The sequence below is a fragment of the Fusarium musae genome, chromosome 10, assembly GCF_019915245.1.
Source record: "Fusarium musae strain F31 chromosome 10, whole genome shotgun sequence".
Classification (NCBI taxonomy): Eukaryota; Fungi; Ascomycota; class Sordariomycetes; order Hypocreales; family Nectriaceae; genus Fusarium; species Fusarium musae.
In genome coordinates, this window is record NC_058396.1 from 1974660 (window position 1) to 1998926 (window position 24267).

Below are 24267 nucleotides of genomic sequence, written 5' to 3' on the forward strand. Positions count from 1 at the left end.
TTTCGTTTGCGAGCTTGAACGTAATTGCCTGTATGGGACATGCACAATTGAACCGTGTCCCAATGCTGAACCAGCCAAGCAACCAAAGAAACAAGAAGGATCAGCATGGGCGTCAACAGAAAGAATGAGAGCTTGGTAGGTCCCAGAAAGTCAGGAATTGCTTCCTCCTGCATAGAGAGTATTGCCGCCGCGAGGGTAATGGGCGACACGACCTGTCAAGTCAAATCAGTATATCTAAACGTTTATGATCTCCAAGGAAACAGACGTAAAGTAGAAAGCAGCTAAGAACTTGTGTGCTTTCAGCGACTTCAGCCTGCATCCGCGAAATTCGGTATTGTTCATCGATGTTGTGAAGGTTTAGCTGTGTTGGTGTGAGTGTCGTCCTTTGTCATTAGGACTGCCTTACTGTTCTTTCATGCTCGTCACAAAGCGTGCGGATATTGTACAGTTCCTTCAAGCAGTTCCTAACCTCCGCGAAAGTCTGCTCAATAGACACCATTGATTGGCGTCCATAGCGTGTTTGCATATGGTCTGGGTAAGTGAAGTTATCCCAACAGTCAATGGTTGTCTCCAAGCACACCACCAGTTCGGTCAACTTGCGTCTTGCGTGCCGGAGCCATGCCAGCGGCTGTTGCGATTCTTTGCTAGCCAATGCAAAGTCAAATTCATCGACCTGCGCAATAATTAGGTGTGTTCGAAATTGACAGCATCAAAGAAATCACATATGTTTCCACTTTCTGTTTGAACATCTGTGCCGTGTTCATCCATTCGTCTTTGAAAACGAGTAGTTGGCATTCCAGAGAAGTTAGGAAGTAGTCGTCGGGATCGAGAATCGGAAGATCCGCGTCATGTTTACCGGTGGTAAAGGGATCAAGCTGAACCCCTCTATCACAATAGTCCTCTACGCATTGTCTCTCGTCTTCAGATTGGAAGTATGTATCGACAAAGCAGTAGCCGGTCCAAACCCCTTCACCTATGGGTGTAATACATACTGCAATTTGCGCTTGACAGAGGTAATCCATCGCGGTGGTCATCGGAGAGTTGCCTCGAAGACAGCTCATATCCTGAACCTTTCTCAGGGGACTACCGTCTCGTCTGAGCCGTGTGTCCCGAGGCTCACGTTGGGTTAATTTCCACGAGTAAAAAGGCAGATGGAATGAGAGCTCATATGTAACAAGGCCTTGAGGCTATATGGAAAGAGGTTTGTGTGAACAGAAGCCATTGCATGGTGCATCAAGCTTACCTTGGATTGGACTCCTATGTAAGGCCGAGAAGCAATGTAGGAGTAAAGAAAGTGTATCAAAGCATTCTTTTGATACCTAGGAGCCGTGGCCATCACACTAACCAAGGCATGGCTATCTGGGTTCATGATGAATCTGGACGCGTATCAACACAGATGTCTCAAACTCCACGATAGCTTCTGAAAGTTCTTACACAAGTCTGCGGTCCGCGTTGGGTCTTTGAGGACCCCCGTTAGATGGTGGCTCGTGGAACCTCTGATAACTCGATTAGCATCGATGCTCAATAATGGAGAGAAAAGCCTTACCTTTTCCACGAGCCTAGAATACATTTCGTGGGGTGCCAGAGACTTCCGTTGGCCAAGCCTGACTGAAACTGTACCATTGCTGGTTCTGTCGTCGACAAGGCAAGATTTCGTCAACGAGAGATTGGCGCTGTTAGACTGCAGTTCTCGAAGCTCGCCTGAGTGGCAGAAATGGTTGACCACTTCAGCTTGATACCTACGTCTCGGCTCCTTACCACCATTGGTCATGAACCAATCAACCAAGTCTCTAGCCCCGACTTTGGCAGGATTGGCATATATGTCGTTCAAAATCTCGAGCATTCCCATCGTGAGCTCTGAACTCTTCCCAGTGCTTTTATGGTCTTTGGCTCCCTCAGAATCAGTGGAGCTTTTCGCAAGAAGCTGGTTGTTGATAAAATCAACTAGCTTCACTAGCTTTTCGTTATTTTCATTCTTTACCGGTTTTCCTGGTAAGTGGCCGCGCCTGTATTTCTTTGGGGTCATTCTATTGCCCATTGCGATCCTAAGAACTCCCTGATGGCTGCACTCAAAGATTGTCAGTAATTAGTTCACGCTGATACAGGTGCCCAAATCATTATCCAAATAGTAGTCAAAGTCGATGGTGCGATGATCTTCAATTTGAATACAGCAAGCCCAGATATGTGTTAGGGTCTGGGCCAGACGCAACTCTTATATGTTTGGCTACGTTACGACAAAGGCGATACAGCATATTAGGCAGAAATAGGTTGTGCGCTCACTTGCAATGTGGTACAAGTGCACAAGTTTCACATAGACCTTTCCTGTAATGGTTGTATTAAACGACAGAGATTGCCACAAGGTATAGACCAATACGTTGTTCAATACCTACAACATGGTAAAGAAATTTAAGACAATGCGATATATATGAAATAAGATATGTATGTATACGTCACTTGACTTGACTACTATTGTGTAATGCTTGCGACATGTCCTCCAGTACTTCTCTCGCCAAAGGTGATTTTCACACACTCGGGCCCCTGTACACGACAAATCTAGGCACGCCAATTGGTACTCGCCATTTTGACTCCAAGCAAGTATCGGTCACGAGACAGTCCTTCTGAGAAGGAGATGGCAGTGGATCTCATGTCTTTGGTTCATATTGGTTATATTGACCCTGATCTCAAGATTGTTCTTCAAGTGGCTTGCTCTTCTAGCTTGCAACTTTGGCACCTGGACTTGTTGCATCTAGGGCAGTCAGCATTAGAAGATGAGATCCCCGACATTTGGCAACTGCAACATGTCCAAACCCAGATCGCTTGTCCCCTTTCCCGTGCTTGCGATTGTGAAATTCCACCCATGGCCACCATTTCCCATGCTTGCAATTGTGAAATTCCATCCATCGTCACCATTTCCCATGCTTGCAATTGTGGCATCTCATCTATCGCCATGATGGCGTTTCGCTGGTCTGGCCAGCTCCCAAATAAGGCGCCAAGACGTGAGATTTGATCGGGCATAGTTGTTTAAAGTTCAACAGCAGAGAGATGTGTAAATGAATTGCTCAGTTTGTTCCAGTCATCAATGAGCAAGGTCGCGGGACGAGCTTTTGTCATGCAACAATATTATTTTGAGCATCACTGCGGAAGGCATCAAGTGACTGATGCCCTGCTCTGTTAAGAAACCATTCACAGGAGGATCCAAATGTGTTATTCACTATTTCAGCTGACACCTATCGCTGAGAGCTCATATTCACTACGCAGAACTTGGTTTTGCTCCCTGTTGATTGATGGAGTTTATGACACCAAAGAGTTCACGGAAGTGTAAGTTTTTTGCCAGAAGATAGAGTGATATCACGATCGAGGGGCACGATCCATCCTCCTCATCCTTTCTCAATGGTAACAGCCCCGCAGAAAAAGTTCGCTCGAGATGCTCGCAGAGTATCCTGAAACGAATCCGCCATCTCGGAGAGGCTGAGCGAACCCTTAGTACCTAGGTAGGTACGTCAAACGGTTCCCGGCAGTGGCAGTGGCAGTTTGTTGGTAAAGGTTAGGGTCACTAAGTGATCGAGCGGCACGATCCATCCTCCTCGCCCCTTCTCAATGGCAGCAGCCTTGTCGATGAAATTCCAGGCCCCGAGGAGTTCCCATTCCTCTCCATCCGTCCATTCAACCCATACCACGGTTCTGTCTACCTTGGGGGACCCTTCCCGCTGTGCCAGCTTAACGTAGACAATACCCTTCCCTGGGGTGAATGTAACGCTAATGATGGATCCCATATCAACAGTAACCATAACGTTGAGAGGCCCAATGAATATCCTCTTTCTTACAGCATCCTTCGGTTCAACATGATACTGTGATCTAGTCTTGAAGATTGTACCCCCAAAGGCAAGCATACCAAGCTGTTTGTCATCAACGACGTATGTGCCAGAGTTCAGTACTGTACCAATGAGGCCACCGCCATAATCACCGGTGATACCATCCCACTTGAGAGTATCTGGTCGTGAGTGGAACGCAGCACTGGGAAAGCCATCTTGATTGATGTTGGTGAGCGGCGCATATGATCCGGCGTATCCAACGCGGAGAAGATAAGGATCAGAGGGGTTATGACGAAATGCTGAGAGCAGGACCTGAGAGTTCAGACCCGAGCCGTAGTGGTGGATCTGTCTCTCGATGCGCTGGAGCTTTCCTCCATAAATGAAGTCCCAGTATCGACGGGCATTACCGTTCCAGCCCCAGTGAGGTATGTTAGGCGTGTAGCCCAATACACTGTTGACTGTCTTTTGAGCCGACTCGTTGAAGCCAAAGTGTCTATAGAGTCAGCAAAGCACAGCACAACACATCAGATTTTGACCTCACCTTGTCCAGTAGTAAACGCCTTCTTGGCCCGTGGAGTCCCACGCCATCTCGCTTCCATAAGGGATATCTTGCGCATCCCAGAGCACAGCACGCTCCTTCATTGCGTCCTCGACAGCTTGTGCTGGAGTGCCCTTGACCTCGCGCCTCAGGTCCGTCAAAACTTCTCCAAAAACCGTCTCGCCCATCAGACCAACGTCTCTGTATGACACGTCTTGCTGGTACACTCGCATAATGGTCTTTTGAGCCTGATCCAAGTACCAGTTCCAAGCTTTGGTTGTTAGCTCGGGATATGCTCGTGCGACACGATACATGGACCAGTAAGCGACCACGACGTGAACATAATTGTATGCACGATCGACACTCTCCGCAGCTCCCTTATCCCATGACGTCCAGGAAGTCCAGTCACTATCCGCGTCATAAGTGTAGTTTAGTTTAGAGTCATAATAAAAAAGTGACTTGTACACTCCGTAGTTTTTCCCTTGGATTCCACCCCAAATCGTGGTTTGAACAAACTTGTCCAGCTTGGCTATCTCTTCAGCATTTGGCTGAACCACCTGCTTGATCATAGCTGCGACATAAGCACCTGTGCCACCTTCATCACTGAGGCCTGCAATCCAGACCCGTGGATCCTGTTCGACGATTTTGCGCTTCTCATAGTCGTAGGTCATGACCGATGGAGATCTCTTGAAAGGGTCTGATGAAGAGTTGAACCAAGCCTCTGTAGTCAAGAAGTTCCCGAGGTCATTTAGGGTCTCTGATGTCGGTTTCGTAACGAAATAGTGGACAGTTTGCACCTTGCCATCATTGTACTTGATGCTGACACGAACTCGTCCCCAAGCAGATGATGAGGGGATTAGCTCATAATGCTCCCCAGCTTCCTGGATCTCAAATGCGCCTTTCGGCGAGACATCGAATGAAGCGATTCCAATATCGCTAAGAGGGTAGAGTGAGGCAGGTAGGTCCCGCGGGATAGTGTATCCAGGGACACCGACGACAACAGGTGTTCCAGTGTCTTTGATGGCGTTGTCAAAGTCGCGAATAGATTCGGATATCGTGAACCGGACACCGAACTTGAGAGACTCGCCAGGCTTCAACATCTTGGACGTCGGTGCGTTCCAGGGCTCTTGGCTCTTCCATTCATTGTCTGCCCACGCCTTAGTGAGAACCTGCCACTCGTAGAACCCTTCGAAGGTCTGGCTTGCATAACCGATTGACTCAAACCAAGGTTCTTTCAGATCCCGATAAGCCTCCATTGGTGTGTTTGTTCCGTTCAACGGCGTGACGACGAGGCCATTGCCAGTGCCTTTGACTGGGGCGACACGGATGTGGCCTGCATCCATGCCGATGTAGGGATCTGCGAGAGAGCATTTAGCTTGCATCTCTTTGGCTGTCCTGCCGGTGAAGATACTGTTGAACTCAGTTGGGAACCCCAGGCTGCCGAGCTCAATAGTGTCATTGCCATTGTTAGTGATGGTGAAGCGCAGACCCAAGTCATCTTGATAATCAAGCCATTCGCGAGTGATGTTGAGAGGGCTATCGGGCAGTGTCGGACCAAGATCTGAGGTTGCAAGAGCAGTTCCAGAGCTGATGTTCTTCACAGGCTGTCGCTCTTGAGCAGAATCGCCGTCAGTCCATGCTGAGACGCCTTGTTTGCGATATCTATACGTGATGTCACCCCAGTGATACTGCCCATTCTGGGCGCGAACATCAATTCGATCGGATGGCAAAAAGTCAAAGGTGTCGTGTTCTGAGATCAATGATACCAGGACTTGAGCGTCGCGAATGATGCGGGCTTTAAAGTTATTGGTCTCAATGTCGATGTAGCCATTGTCAAGTCCAAGGTTGTCTTTTTGGGCCAGCACCCACGGTACTGCGAAGGCGACACCTACGTATAGTAGTTTAAAGAAGGACATTCTGGCTGACAAGACTAGAATGGGCTGACTTTCCTGTCGCGGCGGTGCGTCTTTATGGAGCAAGCAGTGCGATCAATTACAAAGTTCTATACTTAAGCCATGGTGCTAAAGCCACGCCACATCATTGCCGTGTCCTCGTCATGCATGTTAACAGCCCAAGTTTAACGTGATTGGCATAATGAGCTACAAAGTTACTCCGGATCATTGTAACCATACTCGTATTATGAGGCAGTCTGGGAGGTTGATCATATGCATGGTTTATCCTGATTGGTGCGCCTGTAGCTATGCGCGCCAATATGTATCATCATAATTGGATCTGGTAAGGGCTCATCACAACCTGTTGGAAAATTGTCACCGTAATCATCGAATAATGAGGTGGGGGCTGACACCACTACCGTGATAAGGTTAAGGGTTGAAAGAGGCCCCAGCCACAAGTAAGATGGAAAGGAACACAGTTCAACACATGAGAGCAATATATGATTTACCTTCGGTGGTGCTTAAGATGTAGGTTTCGGCTGGAAAGTTAGACATCATGAGATGGGTTTGAAGCTACAGAGTTCCTGAGAGGGGCATCCAGGCATGAATGGGACTAGCATGACTATAAATGCAGAGTATTATGCAAAGGGAAGTTTTATTGGTTCCTGTTTGTTGCTACAAGGGTATATAAAACGCAGAAAGGAAGTTGAAGGGAAACTATATATAAGTAAACTGCCCTTGACTTTATGTTTCCATTTAGTTTCCTGCTCAACTTTCCTACCCCAAACCCTCTCAGGCTTCACATGGATGATGTATTACCCTTACACCTCAGTACTCGGATCGGTTCATTTCCCATGCATCGGCAATCGCTTTCCCGACATGCCCAAAGTGCTACGGGATATGATATGGCACGCCGCTTCTCAACGTTGCCGTTCCGGCGTCTAGATCTTTGAGCTTCAAGGTCCCGAACCGGAGCAAAATGACGGAACTTCCAACACCAGGACTCGGATACTTGCCACCTGAGGGGTAGCTCCCCTTGCCACCACCGAAAATGTACTCCGTAGCCCTTGATCGAGGCAAAGGCAGTTCGGATGTCTCATATATACATGATCGAGATCAGATCATGGGGTAGCTGGAAATAGTCACAGGACGTAATGAAGAAAGACCACGGAGCGATAAAAAACACCTCGAAAGGGATGCAAGGGGGAATCTCGGTCCTTCGACTATGCGAAAAGTTTGCCTGTCACTGGCCGTTGCATGACTTCACAGCGATTTATGGTTTGAGGCACCAAAATCAACATCAGCCAGTCCCAGGTCGCCCGTGGAATAAAGGTAAGCTGATTCCCCGGGACTCCCGAAAAAAATTCTATACCAATATTGGTATTGCTTCAACCGCGACTGGGGCGACAAAGTTGTAGAAAGGCACGCTAACAGGGGTTTTAAAGGCAATGCGTGATGTTTTTCGTGACATTAAAGCACAATTGTGGACCACCGATCATTCCTGAAATTGAGTTTTGACGACAAGCCAGGCTTCTACACAGGGTGCATCAAGTTTTTGAGGTCGACTACCGATGGAACCGGCTCCTGAAATGGCGATACATCGAGGGGGGGATGTTGGAGACGATCCTTTGGGCCCGGAGGCGAAATCGGGAGGTCTCTCGACAGTCCAGCAGATGATTGACGTCTTGAATGCGGAGGGGAGTGTGAGGTTATAGGGAGGACGACAAGTTGTATTGCGATATTGGCCTGCTTGGCTGAGACGACTTGTGATAGCCCACAAATATCACAAGGGCTCACACAAATGAAGACGACGGGACAAGGGCTGAGTAAATTCTAGAAGAACAGGGTCATCGATTCTTGATGATTCTCACACCCAATCTCGAAAACGCATTCGCCAAAACCCTCCTCTGGTCGTTCATAGATAATTTCCTCCAGTTGCTCCGATGCGTCCTCAGTCGATCCGAGAAGAAAGAAAGGGGTGTGGTTCTGACCGCTCTCACCATGCATCAGGGTGTTTCGTGAACCGATGGGGCTGGCACGTCTTGTCACCTGAGTCGCCCGGGCCGCGTCGTGTGGAATATTGATGTGTCTGTTTGGAATTGTCGAGATAACAAGCTCGGACTTGGGAGCATTTGACAGGTTGGGATCTGTGATGGGCCGTTCCTGTTGTCGGCCGTTGTCATGGCTCTGCCAAACAGTGGCTATCTATGATTCAGTTGTATCCAATGAATGGTTGTCGTCATGTATGTGGAACTGTATATCTAAGGCCCGTCCATTGTTTCGGTTGCTGACCCTGAAAGGTACTACTTCGCTCGTCCTGTATACCACAGCCGGCGGAGGTGATTGGGCGCGACTTACCACTCACCACCGGCGGGCTCAACCTCGAAACTTCAGCGCCAGCAACAAGTGCTGATGAGCAAATATTGGGCGATTGCGTGGGTAGTCGGTTACTGTGTGCTGACGGTACTGTATTTGAGTGTTATTTTGAGTTGATAGACCTGTCCTTACACTACGTGCCTTACTCGCTGATGACCTAGACGTCGTGATGAGGTTGAAGGTACATCGTCCCAGGGTATATCTGCGGCCACGAGCCACTGACCTCCTTGCTCAAGAAGCCTGGTAGCGATCCGGACCAAGTTTCGACTACGCCGTCGTCCATGAGTCCATTGAGAACATACCGCTTGGTGCAAGCGCGTCATGAAATTGTTTGGGTCTCACCGGGACATGTCTGATGCAGCCGATGCATCGGGCACCTGTGACAGGCAATGTTGTGGACAGCCTCCAAGTCGCACAGTAGTGCATAGTAGCAGTTCTCGGGTCCAATGGCAAGGCCAACCTTGCATCATGTTGGCTTCTGAATCCATGCCACGAGAGTCCTTCGACGTGGTTTCGAGGTAACCTGTAGCATATGTTCTTGGCGACATGGCTCAATCCCCTGACAATCTTGAGGTGATATCGAACAGCACAGCGTCTTTGATCTTGGCAACAGACTCATCGCTAACTTGTCCCTCTTGAATGAATGAAAGTTGATGATCTAATTGACTTATATCCTCACGTAGCTCTGCCAGTTCGTTGCCAACGCTCTCCTCAAATTCTTGTGTATTCTTCTCGACCGTTGTCTCGAGGGCTCCGAAGCTGTGGTGTATATCTTGTTGTGACTTGTCGAAAGCTTCGTATCGTTCTTGGAGTTTCGCCACGGTTTCCCGCAGTTCCTGGTTCTCTTTCTCCAAGAATGCAATGCGTTTCGCGTCCGAGTCTTTCGCTTGCTTGAGCATCTGGAGCTCTGCCCAAATCAAAGCGATTTCTTCGGCACGTTCGGTCGCTGTATCCTGTCGTGGACGCTTTCTGTCAGGCTTGGGATCGATCGGAGGCGGAGGCGGTGGGGGTTCGGTTTCTTCGTAAGACGGCGGCGCAAGCGTGTCATCTGCACCAAGCTGGACAATCTTTGCTCCAAGACCGGCATACATGCTAGCCAGTTGAAAGCGGCTGCTGCAAGAGGTCTTGAAAAGATCTTGGCTGATTGCATCGCTGACTGACTGGAGCTTCGGAGATGCATTGCGCGCCTCGATATAGACGGTGAAAACAGTTGCCCCAGAAAACTCGCGAATGGCATCGAGCACAACACCCGACCGTGCTCGACCTGCTGGACGTATTGGCTCGAGAGCAGGGGTAGGGACGAGGATGACAAGACAGCGGAGCAGCTGGAAACGAAGGCCAAGCATTGGAGACTTGAACTCTTGCTCAACCTCGGTAGAGACAGGCGAGTTTTTAACGAGGTCCAGAGAGATGATGGTGGAAGCGCAGGCTCGAAGTGTGATATCGGATGTGCTGTCGAGGCCTTTGAGCTTGAGGGGAATGTGAATGTCGAACAGAGAGCCTTTCGAGTCGAATCGGGCCGCCAACGTAACGGAGCTGACTTTGGGGTCGGGTTTGGCCAGAATACGTGTCGTGGGATCGGACTACCAAGCGTGTTATTGGGGATTCTCGGGCTGAGCGGATGCCAATCCTTACCTCGTTATCCGACTGCCACTCGATCACAGCACGGGTAGTGAAATGGACGTCAAGGCATGGTGAAGTCGACATTCCTGCAACCAGTCAGTTCTACAGCGTGATGGTACTTGCCTGCGTAATCTCTGCACCGCGTCGTGCCAAAACGCGCGCGACGAGAAGAGGGTGAGCTTCGCTGCACAGGCAATCTCTGGATCTCCAGCGCGCTGCGAGACCAGAAACCCCTTCTACAGACCCCGGTTGTTCCAGCAAAGGAGGCGCAGAACGCACTCGTTTGAAGGGTACAAGTCGGAATTTTATGACGGTCTGTAGTGCGATTTACCGCCTCTTCTTGGACGCGGCGAGTTGGCAGAGCGTAGTTGGAGAGGGTTGGATGATGGGAGAGGAAAACATTGCGACGCTGCTGGGTTGAACATGCGTGCGTGATGGAACGAGCGTGAATGAACAGTTGATTGTGGATGCCGTCGGTGAATGGAAATGAAGTGGGGCTGTTCGGTGTGGAGAAATGGTTTGTCCGTTCAGCTACAGATCAGCAACCACTGCCCTGTAAGTGCACCCCTCCTCAGGTGAATAACACTGCTCTTGCGACAAAATCTCCACAATTTCACTACTGCCAGTGGAAGCCACTGAGCGTCACATTAAAATGGAATGAATATAGTAGGTTGCTGAGGTGTGGGGAAAATACCAGCCTGCGAGCCATGTGATGCTGGCGAAAGGTGCCCTGACTGAAGTGCCACCGTTGGACAGAGTATCTGAGAACAGGTTCCGCGAAAACTGCTCAAGATCGAATACCTTCTACAACCGCCAAAGTGGAAGGGTACTCGCGAATTGCCTTTTAATAGCTCAAATAATGGGAAGATCTTAGTATGCTACATTTTCGCGACATCATATAATCTTTAACCATTGGCCAACAGGACTGCCTGTGAGCAGCAAGTCTTCCTGAAGCCAACTGCGAGCGTGGACTGGGGTTTCTTAACTTTGGCAAATGGGTGACTGCTTGGATGTTAGTTACACCTGTGTTATTGACGTCTCTTTCTAGAGCCTGGGACACTTATCTCTCCAGCGCAATGTACTAGGATATAGCCAAAATGAGCATTTGTTCCGATAGTCGCATGTGACGTCTGCTTGGGCTTCACTTATGCATCTCGGGAGGCTCCCAGGATGTCTCTAGTGGAAGCTCTGGTGGGCGTCTTCGCGAAGGACAGAGGATCAGAAATCGAAGTTTCTAATTGAGAGTCTTCGTACCGCTAGATACTCGAATGCTAAAGAAGGACTTACCTTTGCTTTGAATGTGCGTGGAAAAGCCGCTTTCACAGCATTAGGTAGAGTGAACACATGCTGACCACTGTTCAGAATTTCACTCTTCATTGTCACGTCTATTGCCTTACTGGCAGGATTCAAGTACAGGGCTTCGACCTAACATTGAGATGAGGGCGGTTTTGGACACTCGTCTTCGATCAAAGGAAAATTAGTTCCGGTGTGTGTGGATGTAGATGTATCTTTTGCGGCGCCTGGTAATGGAGATTTCCTCGTCGAATGGCGAATAATGAGCTATGAAGAAGCAGTATGTCACGAAGGCAATGGTGGAATTAGTAAGCCACATTGACGTGTCAGTGATGCCACGACTTCAGATGCTAATCAAAGGTTTATCTAGTTATGTTTGTGACAGCTGTCGGATAGTGTTTCGAGACGCTCATACTAGCTGCACCAGAATGCTGACATTCAGATCTTCCCCCCGTTTACGGGCTTAGCTTTTGAGCTGCGTCGAAAGATAGGCTGATGTGTCAAAAATCCAAGACCTCAATACTGATATAACCTCGTTGATTCCTGACAAGCCTCGCGGTGGTGTAGAGAGCAATGCCATAGAGGACGGGGCATATAGGGCGATAATTAGGTATTTTTGAGACCCAAGAATGGATACTGTGTTTGCAGAGGAAAAGACACCGGATGATCTGGCCAATCACGAGTATAGAATGGTTATAGTTGGTTCCCATGAGCGGCGGCTCCGAGCTGTGGAGGGTCTCACGATGGAGGACTGACCTGAGCAAGACATAAAACCTTGAAAGGTCCCACAATCTTGACGGGCTCCGTGCTGTAGAGTGACATCAAACTTTCGGGCATTGCATATACAGCCAATCCGAATTTGAGTTGGCGAGCGGCTATCTGGTCGCCATGATGGTGTCCCTCTCCATAGTTGTCGATCTGCAATACGGCCGTGATGCGCGGCCGGAAAGCCTCCATTTCATCCTAGATACCTTCGATCTCAAAACCGATAACGGGGATTTCGTCGTCGATGATGCTTTCGATCTCGGTAGGCGGCAAAAGAAGAGCTTAGGTGCGAGGGAGCATGCAGCTATCATCTTTACCTAGGGCATCGCCGGTGCGTCAGTATTGATAGAGCTTCATATGGAAGTTGGCGCCCGAAGTAGAGGAGGCTGCGTTGCCCGCGCCTGTGGCCTGGAACTATTCGATATAGTTGTCTGACGGAGGCACTCGAGACCGAATCAGACCACATCGTAAAAGACTATGTATCGTCACTAATTCGCTCTTCAACTTCGTTCGTTAGTCTGGAGCCTCTGTCGTTTCCTCTATCGATGATCGCATCCGCCCAAGGATCTGGGCCCTCAGTTATGACTTCTTTCCGACGATGAGCCCGAAGGGTGGTTCCGCGATAAAGTTTGATCGGCGGCTTCGGTGCCAACGACAGTCTGATGTCTCTGAATATTAGTTCCGGTGTCTCACCTGACAGAGAATTGGACTGCATTGCTTACCTATCTCGTATAAGCCATGATTCGGCAACACAGCGTCGTCCACTGAGGTTGTTGCGCGAGGCACCTAGAATGTGCAGGATACGCCATAAGTGACCTGCGATGTCGAAATAAGCGTTAAGGTTGCTGTATGACTCCAACTGTCAGCGGTTCCAGACTTTGTTGTTGTTACGTCATGGCTGTTGAAACTGTCAAGGACGTTGGATCCTCTCACGTCACGGGTACTTTGCGGCTCTGGGAACTTAAATTCTGTCCGCCCAGGTACCAATCCATAACAGCCCACGAAGGGCCGTTAGCGCTGGGTCAGACTCTAAGAGTTTAGGAGAGTTTAGGCTGGGCTTAATCTCAAACCCAGGCAAGTGACAGGAATATTCTACAACATTAGAGGAGTTTAGGATGAGTTTAATAGACTTGAGAGCCAAATGCCGGTAATTATTGATGCTTCACATCGTGGTTTGGTCAGCGCTTTTGCAATTAGAACCGCACTGTCTTATAACATTATCCGTGCCATACGGTAAAGACAGGTCCGTCGAGATGTGGGGACCATCTGTACCTGTTGTGATTCTTGCTGCCCGTAAGAATACAAAACCCATGGACCCATTGCTGTTGAAAAGAAATAGTAGGTAACCACACCCACTGCCAAGGTAGTTAAACCAAGAAAAGCAGAAGAGTCACGGGTCAACATCTTATTCGATTGGTATGCCTGGCTCAGGCTACAGTGAATTACCTTACACAGTGTTTCATGTTGAGGCGTTTGATGGGCCTTAGACGGGTATCAGCATAATGAGAGATGAATACCTTATTCTTTTGCGCCTGCTGAGGAGAGATCACGACGACTAAAGATGGCAAATAGATAAGTGAATGCTTGATTACTATGCCACAGCATCTAGTTTGAGAAGAAAAAGCGTTGAGTATTGAGGAATAAGACGTATCGAGACGACAATTCCTGCGAGTGATTGGAATGGCATACTGTGGAGGCATCTGCAGCCGTCAGTGCCGTGCACTTGCCACTGAGGTGATGGTACTTTATTATAACTTACCGACTCTATAAAGAATCTAGTTAAGTTAAGAGTAACTTAGAGTACTTAGGTAGATTTATATAGATATATATAAAATTTATAAAATATTTATAGATATAAATTAAATACAGTTATTATTTCACTTATTTTATCTAAAATTTCCCAAGTTTTTAAAAATCTTAGACTATTCATCCTAACTCCAGGCTGCCTTAGGTATCGAAGTACCAGGCCCTTGCTCTTGCATCTCACCCATAGCCTCGCGAGCCTCGACGCGCCCAACCTACCTACCTTACCTTATAAAAGCCTTTCGACTTTTCCGTCTTTTTTCCCCCACCAAGACACCCCTCTGGTATACCTACCTAGTCAAGCAATCGTCCACTATCCTTCCACAGTTGGCGTACACGACAATGAGTTTCGAAGCACCACCTGTGCCTGCGCCGTATAACGAGCATGCTAAACACACCAACAAGCTCTTTGTGGTCTTTTACGAAGAACTCGGCAAATGGCCCTGGCAGGTCATCGATTTCGGCCCCCGGAAATGGGGTCAGAATCTCGTCTCGGGCTTCACGAGACTTCTGACCCTCGACCTTCCTAAGACCGAAGGCGTGTCACGTCAAGAACTTATCGAATACCTCCGTCATCACTCTGCGGAGCACCCGAGTATTCAGTATCAGTACCAGCTGAGCAACATGCTCATCGCAAAAGCCACCAAGTGGTTGGCAGACAAGCGTGAGCTTGTTGACGACTCTGGTTCCGAATCGGACGGGTCCATCTTGAATGAGCCTCAGAGGATCACTCGGAATAGAAAGCAGGCCCGGGATCTTCGAGCTGCTACTAGATCCGCGCGTCGTAAGTTTGTTTCCGGGAGAAAGAATGGCATTAGGCTAATAAGACTAGCAATTCGATCCGCTCGCAAGCGCCCCATCAACTACAGCGACCGCCACCATTTCCAACTCCATAATGCCGATGATTCTGAAGATGATGGCGCTGACGATGACGCCGACGGAAGTGGAGGGAACGACCAGGAAGAGATCGAGTCAGCCGAGCCTCCAGCCAAGCGAAGGCTGATGGTTTTCTTCAACTTCTCACCCGAGAACAGCCAGGAGTTATCTAGACTCATGGGAGAATCCATCACGGTAGATACCAGATACCCATTCATTACCTTTTCAATACACCTAATGAGTCAAAATAGGAACCTGGCAGCGGCAACGGTGAGGCCTTACGACACTCGTTCCCACAGCGAAATGCCGGAGGAGGAAGCCGCCTTCTCGATGCACCTGTTAGTTCATATTATGAGAGGCACTGGCTACTTAATCTAACTGAACCATACAGAATAAATCTCGGAACGAAGCCCTACTTGCCTGTACCGACCATCTCAAGCGCGAGATCGCCAAATTGGAAGAGAACATCACGCGCACCGAAGCTAATATAAGCAACTCATCCCGACGTCGTGAGGGATATCTCGAAACCGTCCGCAACAGCGCCGAGGATCTCAAGAAAGCCACGGAAGAAGCCACCGAGGCTTCGCAAGCGGTCCAGCACGCAAGAGCACTCTGCGAAACCGACGCTCAGGTCGTCGAGGAATTGCGCCGCATTAGCAGCAATAACCCGAGGATTCTCACCGAAGAGAACTTTCAGCACTTCAAAGAGAACACCCCTGCACAGAAGCAGAAGAGAGATGCTGAGAACACGTTGCGTACCAAACAAAGACGTCTAAATGACGTCAAGACCAAGCATCAGATTGCAGAGGCCAACATGGACCCTCTGAACAACAAAATCAGCGAATTACATGATGTACTGAACGCAAAGAAGAATGTCCGTCGAAGCCTGGTCGCGATGCATCGGCTTGTGGCAATGGACGGGGACGAATTGGAAGAGACTTTGGGGGAGAATGGTCTTGAGGGGTGGTTGAGGGAACAGGTCTGAGAAGGAATACCCCGTGGGAAATTGTGTCTGTGATGTGAGCGTTGGTTTGAATTTGTTGAGATTTTGGGGCCCTGAGAGTTTACGGATTGACAGCATAGCTTTTGGTCTTGATAATTAGATTCGTTGTGCGAGACTGCAGTGTTCAATGTGACGGTTATCAAGCCCTAACGTCAGGGTAGTTATGCTAAAGTTGGGATAGCTATACTAAAGTTAGAATATTACCCTAAAGATAATACAGTAGAAGCCTAAAGTTTCGTAAGTTTACAACGATTGAATAGACTTATAAATGAACAGTGTAAACTTTACCCCCGGAAGGTTGGCAGACGACGAGGCTCCAAGGCGCTACAGCACAAAACTTCGCCTCGAGCAACTGCTGTGAAAAGGGCGAGAGGTTGAAAGAGGCCTCAGCCCAAACAACAACAACAGGAATATAGCAAGTTAGTTCTCAGGCGACTTCCCTGAGGGTCTTCAAGTGCAATCAATTGGCCATGGGAGTTGATGTACACTGAAGCTTCGTTAGATCACCACCGTCTTCGAATGCGAGAGGTACCGACATAACAAGAAATTCCAACTTGTACAAGTCTACGCAGAGGATTCTTTCTGACGGCGGAAAGAGACAGTCCTACTTGATTTGTTCTCTGGCAAGTCAGACATCTAGTCGTCGGTATTGAGGTCAGCATTATGTAAAACGTCCGAAGCTGAGTCGTTGTGTTGGCTGTCGGGATTATTAATCAGATGGACAGCATAACCATACGACCTTCACGGCGGTCAATCGGCAGGAAGTTTGCCGATGACCGTAATGGGAATGTGACGGGATCAAGAAAATATCGTGTGGCAGGGCAATGCGTCATTCGCCGTGCTTTGGTCCAATGTCGGGGGCTATAACCTCCGACTGCCGATGCCGAAACCATTTAAGAGAGAACGGTTCAACACTCATCGGTGAAGCAATAATTTCACAAAATTCCATCTTCAGCTAAACCTTCATCTCAACATTCGTCAAACGATGGTATTATTCCATGAAGCCTCTTTCGCAGGGGCAGTTCTACTGTCCAGCCTCATCACCATGTCCTGCTTCAAGCCGCCCAACGAGGTTCCACGCGATGGCTGGAAGCAAGACAGTCTCGGGACCTACGCCAGCCCAACTGCAGCACGAATGCGACGAATTCTTGCCGTCAGCGTTGGCGTTTTTCATGCCCTCATTTCCATGGGCTACAGTGATTCCAGTCTCGTATGTCCTCACCCTCAGAATCTGAACTCGGAGCTGTTCAGCTGGAATACATACACACTGGCTTGTCTCTCGATGATCATTCTTGTCGGTGGACCGCTTCGGCTCACGGCCTTTGCTCATCTTGGAAAAAACTTTACCTTTCAACTTGGACCGCCTGATACTTTGATGACGGATGGTATTTATCGGTATATTCAACATCCTGGATATACGGGACAAATTGTGGTCTTGGTCGTCAACCTCGCCCTGTTCTTGCGATGGGACGGCGCATTTGGTTGCTGGGTTCCTCGTGGCTTTCGATCGACAATCAGCGGCTGGGGCTTGGTCTTTTGCTTGGTTCTCGTGTTTGGAATTCTGCGGAGACTTATGATGAGGGTGAAGGATGAGGAGAAAATGTTGAAAGATACCTTTGGAGAAAAATGGGTTGCTTGGAGTCGGGTCACCGCGCGCTTCATCCCAGGCGTCTTCTAAGTGATCTGATCTACCAGATGCCAGTCTAAGTAAGAAACGAAGCGTAGTGGTGTACTTCGGAGTGTCAAACATGTCAGCCTGCTGTTCGCAGTTTTGGCGGATTATTTTGTATGGCGCTCAATGGGAATAAACACATCTTTACATCTAAAAAAAGACTGCTACCCGATAACGGATCAAAAGCAGCACAAGTACTAGAATATATACAAATTGTAACACTAAATAACAGCCAATATGAAGCTTAGTTTGATCATTGTGACAACAGTTGAGGTGTCTAATTCTGCTCCATCGGCGAGTCATGTCAACTGCAACAGGGATAAATCACGCAGTAGCAGGGCGCAACACAAACGAAGTCAGCATATTCCATACCGGGTTTGTAATTGCCCCGAGCCCAATGAGCTTCAATCTATCTTAGCTGTCAATCCAATTGAGTTAGTTCAGCCTAACTGGGAAAACGAGGCATAATGACCGGCAATGTCGGCACGCAACGGCATCAGTGGGGCAGCATCGTCCAAGTATAAGTGCTCAGCTGAAATATTTGACTCACTGTGGGATTTCCTCGTCCAATATTGCTGAAATTTGTGTGAATAAATGGGCCGACTAACTAAGTTTCTGTCCGATGCGGAGAAAGCAGTGAGGCAAGCAGGGAGGGACTTGCAGCAGCAGCAACAGCAACAGCCTGCTGGGTACCCACAGCCGCAGCAGGGTCAACAGACCCAGCGATATTCTAATGCTCCCGGATACCCGGTGCAATACCAACAGCAGCCACAGCAGCAGTACTATCAGAGTTACCCTCCTCCACCAGTGCAACCCCAAGTGGAAGCCCAGGGTTCGCCTATGACCTCGCCGCCGCCGCAGCAGTATCACCAGCAGCAATACCCTTCTCAGGCTCAGCAGCCTCCCCAGGAGCTGCCAACAAGCGGAACTACTCCAGTACGTCAACATGTTGAAGCCTCACCCAACCAAGCTGCCTCCAACAGAGGTCCCAGCACCCCTATGCCATTAGGAATTCAGCCGGTAACTGAATGTATCGACGGACCATTCACACTACCGACTTACTGGTTCATCCACAGTTCCTACCCAGAATTCGTTATCTGCAGTCGCTGCTACGCAGATCACACCCTCAACTCACCGTTTCGAGACACGTTTACACCGGTATGGTACGATGATAGATTGGAACGGCAATGTTTGTTCGGAACGCCCCGTGTCAAAGACAATCTTTGGCCCGCTGCTCTCTCATCAATGAGTCTCGACAGTATGATGAGCTTCATGGCCACGAGACCTGCGCTGGGTCGTTGTCCAGAGGACAAGCCAGTCGAGGGACATGAATGGTATTCCCCACCCGATCGGCCGGAGATGGCAATTTGCAAGCCTTGTTACGAAGACTACTTTAGACATACCTCGTTCGGCAACAGATTTAGTACACATAAGCCTCAGGGCGCAGCAAGTTGTGATCATAATCTCTGGTACATCCGCCGTATGCTCAAGCTCTATTCATCCAACAACAACTGGACAGCTTTCACTACGGAGTTCTACAAAAGACTGCAACTCCCGCCGTGTCCCAAGGCAAAACCTATCGCAGGTCCAGAAAGGACTTGGTTTATGTCCTCTCGCGGCCCATCCAACTTCGCGGTCTGCGAAGGCTGCTATTGGGATTACTTCCACGAGTCTACCGAGAGTCAGTCTTTCCACACAGCCCGTCTTGGACCTTCACAGGAAGCATCGTGTGACATGGGACAGGCCAACATGCTCATCCCAATGATTCGGGCGGTTGATAAGGGCAACTACGCCAGATTCTGGAACACTCTGCAAAGTCTCTCACAACATCCGCCATGTAATCCTCAGGGTACAAGCGGAATTCGCTGGTATACGCTTCCGAGTGATCCTCCGGACTTCGATGTTTGCGAGACGTGTATGGCAGGCACTGTAGCTTCCATGAACATGACGCACTTCTTCAAAGCCAAACACTCTGTTGGACCATCTGAGGCCCGTCTCTGTTCATTCAACCTGCCTGGGTATCCCCGTGGAGTGCTCTTCTTGCAGAAGTTCGCTGAGGCAGCTTACATCAGCGACTGGCGACCACTCAGCGAATTGGCAGTGAACCTGAGTACCGCACCAGCGTGTCCTAAGATCAATCTCGAATTGGGGAAGAATCGTCGATGGTGGGGATGGGAAAATGCTCATATCTGTCAAGAATGCTACGTCGTCGTGGCGAAGGGTACGAAGCTGGAAAAACACTTCACCATGAAGGGAAACCAAGTCGCTGAGTCCCGACTCTGTGACCTCTACTCCCCTCGTATGCGACAACTCTACAAGAACGCCTGCAAAACTGAAGACTTAGCATCCTTCCTGTCGTTCGCTCTTCAACGTCGCCAGATCTATCTGCGGACAGTCCCCGAAATGAACAGGATGCTAGCAGCTGCCAAACACGCTCTCGGTCAGGCGCAAACACTTGGTCTCGCAGCTGTGACGTTTAGCGCAGCGGGGAATCTGAACGCTACGAACTTTTATTATGATCATACAGTGGGTAACTCGACGGTTGGACATGGATATCAGAATGAGCAGCTGTTGCAGGCGGCGATGGCGGATCATTCGATGCAACAGGTTGGAGCTGCTGCGACGGGTCCGGCGGCTGTGGCAAGGGTTGGAGTTTTGGAGAGGATGTGGAAGCAGGTTGAGTAGGAATTCCTTTGGTTCGTAGGGAATTTATCTTTCATCAGCAGCATGGCCCCTGTCTTCAATTAATCGCAGGCTTTATTGTTTCCAAAATACTCTAGCCCAATTAAACGCACCTTATTTCTTCGTTTTAGAAACTCTTTCGCCGATATAGTCAGTCTTATTCCACAAGATTCGGAGTTGAGCATCAGCGCAGGCTTCTAGCTCTTCATGCGATACACCTATAAGAGCCATTTATATTCGGTAACTAGCAAACTACTCGCATACCAATAAACTTGATCCTTCCAACTCAAATAAAACACCTACATAAATTCCCATATTAATACCTTGACCCGGAACAATAGTGGCTGTAGTACCCATGAGGCTCAGTTTCCATCGGGCTTGGGCCCAGGTACCGCCCTGCGGTCTCGGTCTCCATCGGGTCTGTGGGATAGTACGTTGGGCCGCGGTAGCTTCTATCTGTGTCCATCCGCACAGTTCTCTGATGGCTTGGCTGAGCATAGGTTTGGTAATAATTCGATGGTTGCCCGGCCCTGGAAGGTGAATTTTCCATTTGAAGCCAGAGATTGTTGTTGATGACTTCGGGTGGTGTTGAACTGTTTCTATCCTGCTCCTTGATCCTATAGTAGTAATCGGCGTGCTTATAACATGCTGCTTCAATCCCTGCAAGATCTAGCATACAGTAGTTAGCTTGGTCAGCCACTACGGAGGAGTTAATGAAGGCCATACCTAAGTCTGGTGGGAGAAAGATGAGACCATCGTCATTGAGCTGTTTGATGCCTTGGAGGAGGAACACACGGCATGACCATCTGCTCTCGCGCCGAGGAAGAGCTCTCGAACTTCCCAGCGGAACTTTCTTCAGACTCTGGCGAATTGCCTGGTGAGAGTCCGCATAGCCAACCTTGAGGCATACGACCAAGTTCTTTGAGCGTAGGGGATTGCCAACCCTTCCATCCTCATATTTAAGAGGATTCTTTGAGTTTCCATGATCGGTGGCGTGGAATTTTGTTCCCTCAGGTGGGTTGTTCCCAGTGGCATACAAAGTCCAGTGCTTGGAGTCTCTGATTAGCCGTGACTTGAATACACGGCAGACATTGGACCATTACGGTGTGAATGCCACATTGTTGGACAACCTGTGTGACCAACATGGAATGTAACCGCCAGCAGTTGGTGCCTCAGGCACTCTTGCCTCTGGGCTCAACCATCTCCCTCGATATTTGGACACTAACCTTCGCCTAACAACCAACCGACTCAGTAGCACCTGAACCAACGTCCACCACGTATGATAATGGAACCACTCTCTGAGGAGACAGTTGACAAAGCGCTCTGCCTGATACAAGATGAACCTTGTCTACCACACCCATTAGGAAAGCTATTGTCGTCTTTCATTACGCAAGCCCTTCATCCTCCAGTCGCGGCAGCCCATGTCCTCAGTTACTGTCATCCGGGCCAACACCGTGAGGCTGAGCTTCGTGCACTTGTTTCAGATTGGACGTTCATCATAGAGTCCAGTGAGTCTGCCTGGTCACCAATACATCATCCTGGTCCTAATTATTTTTAGTCACAAAGTACGGGACTACACCACCTGCCCCCGACAGTAGGACCAAGGCTCAAATCCTCAAAAGGGATGGCAACCGATGTTGCATCACAGGGAAGCCAGCAGGCTTTGGTGACCCCCTAGTAGTGATGCCTGTTATTCTCGCGCCATCCCGCTGGCTTGAAGCCGAGGTACATGGGATGATCTTCCTACCAAGCTTGGCCATGGCTGACATTTTTATTAGCCGAGAGTCCATGAAATGCTTCGAGCCTTCTTCAGCCCCCCTTACCTCGATGGCTTGAGGTCAGGAAGCTTATCGCGGACAACGAAACATCGATAGCTCAGGCGGGCAAACAACCTTCAGCATCCCGGCCAGGCTTGATATCAACTATATTCCAGATTTGCCGCACCGTCTTTTGGCGAGCTTGGCTTCTAAACCCCAAATTTATTCGATTATATGCATACAAAGCATTGCGAAAGATTGGACACCATCTTTATGGAAGCACAAGTTCCTTGGCGGTTAGCCGTCTACCATTCGGCCTTTACCTGAAGGCCACTAATGAAGGGGCTTTCAACGAATCCAAAGCGCTCGATCTTGTTCACAAGTACACTTCTGTGCCGGTCCCTCGTGTGTTGGACCTAGTCTCAGACTCACGCACCACATATCTCTTGACGACTGGTCTCCGCGGCAAGCCCCTCGCCAGAGCAATGGATATGTTTTCCGATCGAGACTGTCACGAGTTCGTCGATCAAATGCAAAGCTTCGTTTCTCAAATACGAGCAGTTCCTCCAGTCGGTCCCAAGAACCGCATATGTAATACTCTTGGCCAGGCGTGCAGCGACCCAAGAATTCGAGACGGCGACCCCGTTGGCCCCTTCGAAGGTGAAGCTTCTTTCAGTCAATATCTTCGCCATCCAGATGATCCTGCCCGGAGAGGTCATAAAGTTGTGCTTACCCATGCCGACTTGAACCTGCGAAACATCCTTGTGGACAAAGTCACAAGGCTAGATGGGACAAGGGGCTGGGCGGTCTCGGGAATCGTCGATTGGGAAAACAGTGGATTTTACCCTGAGTACTGGGACTGTACAAAAGCTCAGTTTGAGGGATTTAGATGGGATGAGCGCTGGACTAGGGCTTTGCTTGAAGTTTTCCGTCCATTTGGAGGTTATGCAAAGGAGATTGAACTGGAGAAGAGGAGCTGGAGTGAAGGTGACGGCGCATTTTGACACAACCTAGGCTCACAATGATCAATACGGAGGCGGCTCTTATCTCTTCATCTCTGAAATATGATACCGATAAAACAATATGAATTGCAAATATGGAAAATGAAGATATTCAGCTACAGTTGAGTAGCTTGCTAGCCAACTTACTAGCGAAAGCACCACAGGCTCTAAACTAGCCGGATACCTCAGGCATCTTACCCCACCCTGACCTGCTCCCTATCGCGATAACGGCCGTTCAGTATCTCTGGCAATCGAATCAACTGCGAAGTCGCATCTGAGAATGGAGTGGCTAGATCCTGTTACACAGAATGAACTCTCCATACTGACCAACCTACACAAAATCTCTCCTTGGCTGTTCAAGATGTACAGATAAGAGGGCATGTATAGCAAAGTTGAATGCGGACTGATGCTAACGCTTGCAACAGGTGAAATGCGATCAAAGAAGGCCGGGATGCAAACGATGTGAGGATGCAGGCTCATCGTGTCCTGGGTACGCCCTCAACCTGCGATGGTCTGCTAAGAACCAACTTCAACAGAAGTCCGTCAGCTCCGGACAAAAGCCTCGGACGAGAAGAGTCAATCAGCTATGCTCAAGTTCAACGAGCCACATGAATGAAGGGGTAACCATCGATATCACGACTTCGACGTTGGATCCCCTGCTATTATTCCCTCATTTCGGAGATACAGACCCAATGCCATTCCCAGCACTGAATGCCTCCGACATCCTCGGCCTAGATCCTTCAGTTTCACAATGGCCTTTCCCAAACTTAGACCTTTCAGAGAACATCACTATACCTGATGATACGGCTTTTACGGATGGATCACCGAGTTTGGACGAGACTGGGCAGTGGAAAGACCAGAGAACGCGGACGGCTCATTCCATTGATATGAGCTGATTGCGCGGTGAACGTCAACAATCTCGTACTGATCTAGATACGACACCTCTACTTGCAGAGTCCTACAACACCGGAGCCCTTGATCACCACTCATCAGTTGCCATACCACAGCAACTGAGCAATCTTCCGACAGCTCTTTCTGACTTCTTTATACGAGAAGTCATACCGCTTTACTGAGCATGGGATAGCCAATCGAACCTGATGCGAGTAGTAGCAGAAAGCTCATGGCAATCGTCAAAGGTCCTATATCACACGATGCAAAGCATGTCAGCCGCTTG

General features: G+C 49.1%; 6 protein-coding genes across 6 annotated transcripts; 4 read left to right on the top strand and 2 right to left on the bottom strand.

Moving 5' to 3' along the window:
- Positions 1-3500: 3500 nt before the first annotated feature.
- J7337_012833 (uncharacterized protein) lies at positions 3501-6266 on the bottom strand (the record flags this gene model as incomplete). Its single annotated transcript, XM_044830333.1, has 2 exons — positions 3501-4305; positions 4354-6266. The coding sequence occupies 2 exons, from the start codon at positions 6264-6266 to the stop codon at positions 3501-3503; spliced, it is 2718 nt and encodes a 905-aa protein (XP_044675249.1).
- A 2903-nt stretch (positions 6267-9169) lies between these two features.
- Positions 9170-10325, bottom strand: J7337_012834 (uncharacterized protein; the record flags this gene model as incomplete). Its single annotated transcript, XM_044830334.1, has 2 exons — positions 9170-10201; positions 10254-10325. The coding sequence occupies 2 exons, from the start codon at positions 10323-10325 to the stop codon at positions 9170-9172; spliced, it is 1104 nt and encodes a 367-aa protein (XP_044675250.1).
- A 4119-nt stretch (positions 10326-14444) lies between these two features.
- On the top strand, positions 14445-15963 carry J7337_012835 (uncharacterized protein; the record flags this gene model as incomplete). The annotated part of the gene is made up of 4 exons (XM_044830335.1): positions 14445-14886; positions 14935-15173; positions 15230-15316; positions 15370-15963. The coding sequence occupies 4 exons, from the start codon at positions 14445-14447 to the stop codon at positions 15961-15963; spliced, it is 1362 nt and encodes a 453-aa protein (XP_044675251.1).
- Positions 15964-17026: 1063 nt separating this feature from the next.
- On the top strand, positions 17027-17659 carry J7337_012836 (uncharacterized protein; the record flags this gene model as incomplete). The annotated part of the gene is given in 2 exon segments (XM_044830336.1): positions 17027-17191; positions 17210-17659. The coding sequence occupies 2 exon segments, from the start codon at positions 17027-17029 to the stop codon at positions 17657-17659; spliced, it is 615 nt and encodes a 204-aa protein (XP_044675252.1).
- A 461-nt stretch (positions 17660-18120) lies between these two features.
- Positions 18121-20338, top strand: J7337_012837 (uncharacterized protein; the record flags this gene model as incomplete). Its single annotated transcript, XM_044830337.1, has 2 exons — positions 18121-18171; positions 18266-20338. The coding sequence occupies 2 exons, from the start codon at positions 18121-18123 to the stop codon at positions 20336-20338; spliced, it is 2124 nt and encodes a 707-aa protein (XP_044675253.1).
- A 1282-nt stretch (positions 20339-21620) lies between these two features.
- J7337_012838 (uncharacterized protein) lies at positions 21621-23096 on the top strand (the record flags this gene model as incomplete). Its single annotated transcript, XM_044830338.1, has 3 exons — positions 21621-21843; positions 21894-22060; positions 22149-23096. The coding sequence occupies 3 exons, from the start codon at positions 21621-21623 to the stop codon at positions 23094-23096; spliced, it is 1338 nt and encodes a 445-aa protein (XP_044675254.1).
- Between the last annotated feature and the right edge of the window lie 1171 nt (positions 23097-24267).